Source organism: Nothobranchius furzeri, chromosome 11 (assembly GCF_043380555.1).
Source record: "Nothobranchius furzeri strain GRZ-AD chromosome 11, NfurGRZ-RIMD1, whole genome shotgun sequence".
NCBI classification, from domain to species: domain Eukaryota; kingdom Metazoa; phylum Chordata; class Actinopteri; order Cyprinodontiformes; family Nothobranchiidae; genus Nothobranchius; species Nothobranchius furzeri.
In genome coordinates, this window is record NC_091751.1 from 30228798 (window position 1) to 30239279 (window position 10482).

At 42.7% G+C, this 10482-nt stretch overlaps 1 protein-coding gene across 1 annotated transcript in view; it reads left to right on the forward strand.

Moving 5' to 3' along the window:
* The window catches only part of col8a2 (collagen, type VIII, alpha 2), a 63862-nt gene extending 61305 nt beyond the window's left edge, over nt 1-2557 (forward strand). Inside the window, exon 3 of the mRNA XM_015955958.3 lies at nt 437-2557. Coding sequence (XP_015811444.1) covers nt 437-2328 — 1892 coding nt within the window. The 3' untranslated portion in view covers nt 2329-2557. The remainder of the gene's footprint in view (nt 1-436) is intronic.
* The last annotated feature ends 7925 nt before the right edge of the window (nt 2558-10482 follow it).

The following is a 10482-nucleotide window of genomic DNA, read 5'->3' on the forward strand; positions in this document are numbered from 1 at the left end:
CGCAATCAGTCATTTACCCATTCACACGCAAATTTACACCCTGGTGAGCTACTTTGTAGCTACAGCTGCCTTGGGGCACGCTGGCATAGGCGAGTCTGCCGTACTCAGGCGCCACCAGTCCCTCCAAACACCACCAGCAGGCAAGGTGGGTTAAGTGTCTTGCTCAAGGTCACAACAACAGCAACAGATTGAGCGGGGCTCGAACCTTAACTCCTATGCCACCGTTGCCCCAAATAAACAAAAGTGTTGAGAGTACTGTTTTTGGAGACAAAAGCTAATTTCAAATTTCCTTACACATGTATGACAGCAATTCAGAGAAAATGTTGTGGAGTTACTGCAGGATATTTATAAATGTACGTTTTATTTTCAACCATCAATCATTGAAAGTAAAATATTTACATTTTCTTCTTTTTTTTGTTCTTGGTCCTTTTTCCAGATATGCCGCCCATGATGAAGGGGGAACCAGGCCCTCAAGGCAAACCTGGACCAAGAGGTCCCCCAGGACCGTCAGGACTTCCGGGGAAACCTGGAATGGGCAAGCCGGGTCTTAATGGACAGCCCGGCCCTCAGGGTCCTCCTGGTCTAACAGGCATTGGCAAGCCTGGACTTCCAGGTCTCCCAGGAAAGATTGGACCAAAAGGGAATCCAGGACTTAATGGTGAGGGTGGGCCACGTGGTGAACCAGGTCCACGTGGACCTCCTGGGCAGCCTGGGGTTCCTGGACCAGCTGGTTTGTCTCTGAATGGAAAGCCTGGACTCCCAGGTATCAGAGGTCCTGCTGGGTCTCGCGGGGAACCAGGAATAACAGGTATTCCTGGAAATCCAGGAGAACGTGGAATTAAGGGTGAGAGTGGAAATGGAAAACCAGGACCTCCAGGTATAAGGGGCCCTCCAGGTCTGAAAGGTAGTACAGGGCCAGCTGGTTTACCAGGGATTGGCAAACCAGGACCTAAAGGTTTGCCTGGGCTACCTGGAACTAAAGGTGATCAAGGACTTCCAGGGGATCATGGAGAACCAGGAGCTCCTGGTCCAACAGGTCTTCAAGGTTTGCCAGGGGCTGTTGGATTAGGGAAACCTGGTCTGGATGGACTTCCAGGGGAACAAGGTCCAGTAGGTCCAAAAGGTGAACCAGGATCCCGGGGAAATCCTGGAAACCCTGGGCCAGCCGGCTATGGAAAACCTGGTCTGAGTGGGCCGAAAGGTGAAAAAGGTCAAAATGGATTTCCTGGTCTCCCTGGGGACAAAGGGGAGATTGGAATCACTGGCCCAAGTGGGCAGCAAGGTCTTGACGGACTTCCAGGACCACCAGGCATTCAAGGTCCAAAGGGGCTTCCAGGTAACCATGGAATGCCTGGCCAGAAGGGAGAACTAGGACCCCAGGGCCCCCCAGGAATACCTGGACTTAAAGGTGATCAAGGCCTTGGTGGTATCCCTGGAAATCCTGGGATCTCAGGTGAAAAAGGCATGCCAGGACCAATTGGCCCCATTGGAAAACCTGGACCCAAAGGTGAGTCAGGACAAATTGGCCAGACTGGGAATCCAGGACTGATGGGGGCTCCAGGTCCTAAAGGAGAGGCAGGCTTTATGGGGACACCAGGTCCTAGGGGTCAGTCAGGCATTCCTGGTCTCCAGGGGCCTATGGGTCCCATGGGCCCACAGGGTGTCCCTGGACAAAGGGGTGAACCCGGACTCCCGGGGCCTCCAGGACAAGGCAAGTTGGGTGACAAGGGTGGAATGGGTCCCCAGGGTCCACCGGGTAAACCAGGTCCTGCTGGGCTTAATGGTCATCCTGGCCTACCTGGTCCTCCAGGACCTCCTGGCCCTCCAGGAAATGGTCAGACTGTTGTTGCTGGGCCAACCGATACAGGGTTGGGTGGAGAGGAAATCCCAGGTATAAAACCGGCATTCACACAAGTTGCATTGTCTGCATCTCTAGCACCAGCCTTTACAGCCATTCTTACAACACCATTCCCCCCCTCCGGCATGCCAGTCAAATTTGACAGGACCCTGTATAATGGACAAAATGCCTACAGTACATCTACAGGCATCTTTACAGCTCCTCTGTCTGGTGTCTACTACTTCTCGTACCACATGCATGTAAAGGGAACAAGCTTGTGGGTGGCTCTGTATAGGAACAATGTTCCAGCCACTTATACCTACGATGAATACAAGAAAGGTTATATGGACCAAGCATCTGGTAGTGCTGTGCTTGAGCTCAAGGAAGGTGATGAGGTATTTGTCCAGATGCCCTCAGATCAAGCAAATGGCCTTTATTCTACCGAATACATCCACTCCTCATTTTCAGGTTTCCTCCTCTGTCCCACATAACCTTGTCCTTTTCTTTAAAATATTCCTGTAATAGTGCCTCAAAACAGCCCTAAACGTAAGATAGCTACAGCAATAACAGCAACACAAAACTGATAATATGTTGTTATCACTGCCAACATCATATCTGTCTCAAACTCAACAATGCTAGTACTTGGTCAATAAGAGATGGAAGGTTTAAAAGGCAGGGTATGGTTTGTTATGCTGTGTTTCTTATTTTAATGTCCTTCAAATGTGTTTCGGGGTAATGTTTTTGTTGTTTTTTAGCTTATAATATTAGAATATTTTATTGTCACATGTTGTTGTTATTTTTTGATCCATGTCATTGCTGTTGTTTTTGCTGATTCTGACTTTTAAGTGCTTTACTTTGTAAAGAGCTTCCCGTGTGACTGCAAAGCCTGTCCACATGCTCAGACAGGGAGGTTGACAACACCAAACCTCAAAGAGTGTTGGTTCCCTGGCTGCAGTCACATCTCTATGTGTTATTTAAACCTTTAACAGTGATACTTGCATGAAGACCAACACTTCATACAAATGATTTGATAACAACAAGGCTCTTTGGTCATGTAATACTATTAATATCATTTATTTCATCTCATCCTTTATTTTGATTCACTTAAAGCACCACCGTTTGGTAAATTTGGGGTTTTGATTGGGCAATCTCACAGAAAGATTTACATTTTTGCACAAAATGAGATTTGCACCATTGAGTGTTTATCTTTTCATTTAATTTTCAACCCATCCATTAAAAACAAGGAAAATTCACTGTGCTCTATCATAGTCCATTAAATATAACCCCAAATGAAACATGACTCTAATATAAAAGAGTAATGCAGAAATAGTGTCTGTGTTTACAGACCATAGAATAAATTTTGAAAGCAGAAGTAAGTGGAAAAGTGAGGTCTGTTTTCTGTTGGATCAACAGCCAATTTCCTGTTTCCTACTGACCTTACTTTTTCCATGTGTACAGCACGTCACATCCCCCATGCCTCCTCTCCACCTGCCCCAACCATGGACATAGTTAATGTAATCTACCCATTAATACATCTGGATTATGGTCCAATCCAAACAACCAGAATAAAAACTGCTCTTAGTAATCATAAAGAACCAAATCTGTGAAGACAATTTAATATAAATGGATCAACCCAATTTCATCTATTTCTTTCATTTGATTTCTCGTTCTTTAGAGGGTCGCTGGGAAAGTGGAAACAACTTAGATTATGTCCAAACTCATCTGTGAAAAAAAAGCTGAATAATGTCTTTAGCCTAGGAGAAACAGGTGTTTCAGGACCGTATAATATCTGAGCACACACAACCGTAAATGAGAATCAGTTTACGAGTAAGCGAAGGGACTCGCTGGTTGTGACATACTGGTTGTGTAACATTTAACAAACTGTCGGACCATCCGGAACAGGTAGAAGGTCAAACGGAGGAGGCTGGTGTTTACTCGTATCTGTTGGATGAAGCATTAAAGACTCGTGTGTATGTTCTAGTACCCGTCTAACTGTTTCCCTGTCAATAAATGTACGAGTGTTTGTTTTGCTTTTACGGTCATGTTGTCCCCTCACAAGTCAGGTCATGAATATACCAGCAAAGATCATCATAAACTTGAATGGAACTGCTTTGAAAGGCGTATGATCCTGTCAATGTTCTTTACAAAAACCCGAGGACCTGGACGTTTAAATATCTCGGCCCCCTTCGGGTCTCAAGGCAAATCTCACACGAGTAACAATTAAATGATTTTTAAAAAGCTTAAAACACAAGAGAAATATCTACTGAAACGTGATGATTGTGACATAGGAAACAAAAATCTGATCATAATTTAAACAATGCTTTTCTGGTCAACACTGATGTTTTTTTGTAATGATGGAATAAATAGGATGATGTTATCCATCACACTACCACACAAAAGTCTGGGATTACATTGGAAACCATGGAAACTATCATGAAATTAGTCTGATTAGCAAACGAACTGCTCATGCAGACATCACCAGAGTGCTAAATCGAGATTTTAGGTGAAATGCCGAATGTTTCCTTCAAACTTTAATTAATCTGATGAGATGTCACCTCATCAGATCATCCTGGAGCATTTTCTGCTACAAGGGTTGGTCTGATGAAGTCTTCCTCCAATCCAGAGGACAGGCAGTTGTTAATTAAAGGACTTCATTCAGTTTCATTTGAAATGTTGCTCATTCTTTAGTTAGAAAGAATTTCCAAGGGATCCCAAACTAATGAGCGGTAGTGAAAGTTAGAAGACAAAACTGTTGATATTTAATAGGAAGAAATTCCTGTTTCTGTGACTTTCTGTATTTGTACTTGTCTCAACTCCAACAGATTTTCTCTGTTATAAACCCAAACACTCAATACACTGAAATACACCCACCTTATGCTAAGATGCAGGCATGTCAGCATGCTGCAGGATAGTGCCAAATGTTGATTTTTGCAAGAATGTACAATGTTTGGTGCTGATTCTTCTGACCGTTTCTGTTAACCATCCCCAGTCTTGTGCCAACAGGCCCATTATTTTCAAAGTTGATCTAGATAAACACGGCAAGCGTTGTGCCTAATCTGTATTTTTTAATCTATGTAATGCACTTATTCCTACCATTCACTTGTCATACCACAAACACACCACACCAATGTACCATTATGTGATTCTGTAATCCAGACCAAGACTTGTTATGTACTGTAGGTTTTTCTTGACTTTTGTTGGTCGATTTTATTTTTCTAATGGAACACGTGTCATTATTACTATCTGTTCTTATTTTTCATAGACAATGCTTGCTTGCTGATTTGTGTACAAATCATTCAACGAGTGTCAGTAAAATCCGTCTCAGTCACAGAACATTTATTCAACCTGTTATTTTTTTCTCTATTAAAATAGAAAAGTACAAAAAAGAAAAATAAATCCCAACTGTCTTGCTTCGGTTCTTAAGGGATATTTGTTTGTTATAACTTCAGTAAACACAAACGGTCATTCCCATTTGCACATGAAATAATGAAAGATGTATTTATACATTATTGATAATTTAATAGGATGCCAAAACTGACCACCGAAGCCTAGAATATATAAATGGTATTTAATAGCATTGACGAGTTATTAGCATTTAACACTTAGCATTCTAGATTTGTTTGTGAGGGATTGTTTGTGAACCGATTTGTGTCATGTTCAGTACTATATTATAATGTATTTTTGTCATACTATTGCTTGCACTCTCTGCAATAGAAATTTGGTATAAATGCACTTCCCTTGATTGAAAATGTTTGTCTGCTTAAACAAAATCTGCAGTACTTGATTGTATTGATAACACATCAATAAAACTTTCTCGTAAATTGGTCCCAGGCCTCATTTTCTGTTTGTTTGGCTTCATATTGAAGGCAACCATTATTCACAAAAGAGCAAATGCTATGAAAAACAACAATTTTGAATAGCTGCAATTACCATTCATGTGATCCAATTCAACCTTCTTCATTATAAAGAACTTGAAGATAGTCATCACAGAACTAAAGACAAGCAACCATCAGAGTAACGTGTAAAGAACACCGATCTCGCTGTACAAACACTAATTTAAACAAAAAGTGATAAACCCAAAGTAAAGCAGACCCAAATGAAGCAAATGCAGCATAAAGCAACAACATCCCTGTGGGACACCACAGGAAGAGGAGAAAAATGGTAATTGGCCTGTATCTATGTAGCACCTTCTATGGCCCTACTACCCCCCAAGGCACTTCACAAAACATCCAGTCAACCACCCAGTGCACACACATTCACACGCTGGTGGTGACGAGCTACACTGCAGCCACAGCTGTCCTGGGGCGCACTGTTGGAAACCCACCCACACAGCTGGCTGACTTCCTTGCAAGGCTGTGGTCATGCTGGTCGCCTGTGGACATGGGCATCGCTCCTGTGGGGGACGTGGGTGTTTCAACACCCACACCTTTCCCACAGTTTAGCTCACAAGCGTTAATATCAGCCCGGTCCCTCTGTTTCTCTCACAGTGTTTTCCCTCTCCCTCTCCCCCTCCCTCTGCTGTTGCTAATTGAAACCCACACCATTGCGCGCCGGTTGTTACGTCAGTATTTCAGTCGGTTCCGCTGTTGAAACCATCGACATATAAATATTGGACAATGGGTTTCCATAGACTACAATAACACGTTTTTGAAGAAAAATGGGAGGTGGCCACCACCGCCATTTTGACCGTGTCACAGGTTCCGTCAAGCCCAGACAATTCCGCAAAAGGGGAAAGAGGTGGAGCTGAGGGTGGGGCTGTAAGACACCCGGTCAAACTAACTACAAGCTAACCTGAAGCTAACCCAAAGCTAACGTGGAGGTGGGAGCTAAGCTAACGGAGGTAGCAACCTAGCTACAACCGGAGTTAACTGTGCACAACACCAGAGCTTCTGAGTCAGAGATACGCCGAGCTGACTGCTGGGTAAAACCGGGTGGAACACAGAGGTCTCCCGAGAGCTCCACAAGCTGGCAGCCGCACAGCAGACAAGCGTTGCTGCGATCTGAGATGTGCAGGGCTGCCGCTGGGGAGAACCGGGTGGAAAGGTTTCCATCCCAGATCTCCACAAGCCGGCAGCCCGGCGCATCAAACAGAAGCCGCGATCAGACAGAGATGCGCCGAGCTGCAGGGAGACCCAGCCGGCAGCCCGGCGCATCAAACAGAAGCTGCGATCAGACAGAAATGAGCCGAGCTGCAGGGAGAAACAGCCGGCATTCTGCGCAGCAAACAGAAGCCGCGAAGCCAGGGGAGAAACGGGTGGAAAACATCGGTCTCCCGAGAGCTCCACAAGCCGATAGTCAGAACCCAGCTCCACCAACATGTTATATTTCAACCCATTTTCTAAAGTGCAGAATCATGTTAAATGCACTGGGTTTTACCCTATTACATTTACAATTCATGGTTAAACAGTACATGTTAAAATATAAGCTCAGCTCGGCAGTTACCTAAAATACATAAATATAATTTTACTTACCGAAAAAAATGAAGTGGAGACTCCTTGGACGCTCTATTAGTGCAATTAATGCCACAGCAAGTCATTTTGTCCAACAATTGCACAAATAATATCCAAAACAGGATACACAAACACAGAGACTCAAAATCCCGGAACAGTTTCCAGGCCAGACGGAGGCTCTACGGAGGCCTTTCCATGGATCTAGCTCTGTGGTCACGTGGGTCTGATGCTCATTAATTATACAGAATTTTAGGCTTTTACTACACTTAAACAGAAGAGTGAGAAAAAATTCACCCCCCTCAGAGTTGAAATGGGTGTAAACTAGATCATTTAAACAAAAAACATGTTGTGGTACCAGGCTGTAAACATGTTTATTTCTGCTGTGAAATTGGTATTTTTAACATGGGAGTCAATGAGGATTTGCTCGCTTCTGACACCAGCCCCCAGCGGATGAGGGTGGAACTGCAATTTATTTCATTTCCGCGTTTGCTTCAAATTTTCACCCGCATTGTGGGGGCTTGGTTGAAATGCATTTCTCCACCTTTCCGCACCGCCCACATAATACAAACGTGCGCGCTCAATGCAAGCTTGCTCCCACGGTGCGATCTGGTTTTGGTTTAATACGAGTCACAGATCTAAGTTGTGTTTTTTTTTTTTATTAAAAGTGTTGCTCTAATGAGCTCCAACGGAGCCAAGATTTGGCGTCACAGTGAGAGTTAACGTGATGAACAGCTTCACGGGGACGGCGGGCGAAACCAGGACCTAGGGCTGCTCGATTATGGCAAAAATAATAATCACGATTATTGTGACTGAAATTGAGATCTCGATTATTTAAGAAGATTTTTCAAATAATGTTGATTTTATTTGTTTTTATTCTGTCATAAAATTGCTCAGGGCACAATCAGGACAAAAATAAATAAGAAACAATATGATACCTAAAATAACCCCTGATTCCCAGTATAAAAAGACCGATATACTTTTAGCTCATAGTCTATGACCCAAGGGCTATAGACCTTGGTTTAACTCATTTAAGTCTAACCAGTACAGACCCAAATACCAATATCTTGCAAATAATGACAGCAAGAATTATACAGTGGCATTTAAAACAAATAAATGCAAATAAATTGATGTTCACAAAATTTTGCATAACATTATCAAGGTGCTGTAGGAGCGTGCACTAGCACCGTGTCCTCAGAGGGAGTAGTTATCAGAACTTATTTCTATCTATTTCTACCTTATTTATAAACTATTTATTTACAAGTCCATAAGTTAATGTAATAATTGTCCCAACCACAGCTAGAATTTAAAAAGTCAGAAGGGGGTCTGAAAAGCTGTTAGAAATAGCGTCAAAGTCGCTAAGCTGGCAACACCAGGGAGGAGCGCTTCATTTGCAACTCAGGGCAGCGCAAGTGGGAGGAGCAAAACAATCGGCTTGTTTTGTTTTTATAATCGTTCAAAACTCAGATCGTAATTGGGATTAAAATTCAATTAATTGAGTAGCCCTACCAGGACCCAGCCGGGGAAATTCCCGGTGGCCCTATTTGAGTTCGGTGTTTTTTGTTTTTGTTTTGGTTTTTTTTTTTTCAGGCCGATGTTACTCTGTTGATCACCTGCTGCTGATGAGAGGCTTTCTCCTGTTAGGAACAGGTGAGCTGCTGCCAACCCTAACCCAACAAGCTTTAGCTCCTAGAAACACGTCCTGTGCCCAGACTGTAGCGACCTGTTATTTATAATTTTATAATTAATATTAAGTGTATGCACTGAACACACAGGTGATGGAAAAGATAAAAAAAAGCCTGAATATTTTCTCCCACAGCTCAGCTCTGTTAGAAATAAGCAGATGTCTGCTTCAACTGGACAATATCAAGTATAAAGGTGTGCACAGATAACTGATCTTTTGATGAAGATACAATGTCAATGATTTTTAATTTTAATGTTGATTTTATTTCATTTCTAAGTTTTGGATGTCTGTTAATATTACAGAATATTCTGATTGGTGTAAATAATACACAATATTATTAATAACAAGTCTGGATGTGGTTTGGTCTGAGGTCTAAAACTCTGCAGATGGATTTAGTTTCTATAAACAACAACAACAAATAAATATCAGCAGCTGGATTCCACCTTGTTCCTTAAATTGAGTCACATAGTTTTGTAAGTTCTGCACGCTCACACGTTCAACATCGAGTTCTGCCAGCTGATTGGTTCTTTTAGTAACAAGTGACATCTGTGCAGTTCTGGTACTGAGCAGCATGGATGCATCAGAGGATTTCGCTGTAGTTGGTGTTCATAATGGATTAAAGACAGGACAGGATATACAGTCAATCAAATATAATACATATATTCTCACCAGCCTGTAACTTTTTTTTTTCTCAAAATGCACCCGAGTCTGATGCTTTTAAATATAAAATGTCCAAAAATTTCTAGCGAGGAGGGGGTGGGGGCATGCAATGGACTTCCAGAGTAGTTTAATACTCATCTTTTTCATATCTGCCCTTTGGTGCTGGTTCACACCTTGTGGTGGAATAAGAGCTGTATACATACTTACATACATTCATATATATATATAAATATACATTTTTATATGAGAAATTTCAACACCCACACTTCACAAAAGCTTGCTACGCCCATGGGAGATCTAATACGGACTGGGACTGTTAAGTTATGAGCAGAGACTCAGACTGCTGCGATCATAGCTGGGCGCTGTGGCCTTTTACTTCAGCTCATGTTCTATGTTGGGAGGTCAGCGGGGCATTAGCGACATGCTAACCCACAACTAATATTTATTCTGGGCGTTTTTACCAAGAAAAACTCGGTAGAGCAACTCCATAGTGTATGCACCTGGTTAAAATCCACCTTTATCCCAATCAGCTTATGTAATCAATCAACACTCAATTCCCCTAATAATGCACAACTGGAGTTGAGGAATATTACATACTTGGGCATTCGTGTCTCTTCCAGGCTGGCAGCTTTGACAAAACTTAACTACATCCCACTTTTAAAGAAAGTGGAAGATGATCTTGCCAGATAGAAGTCCCTACCAATGTCACTCATGGGGAGGGTTGCCACAATTAAAATGATGGTTTTACCAAGAATCAATTGCCCGGTACTTATTTTCAATGATCCCAAGCAAGCCACCTCCTGACTGATTTAGATCTCTGGACTCCTCCATCAAAAAATTTCTTTGGCGGGATA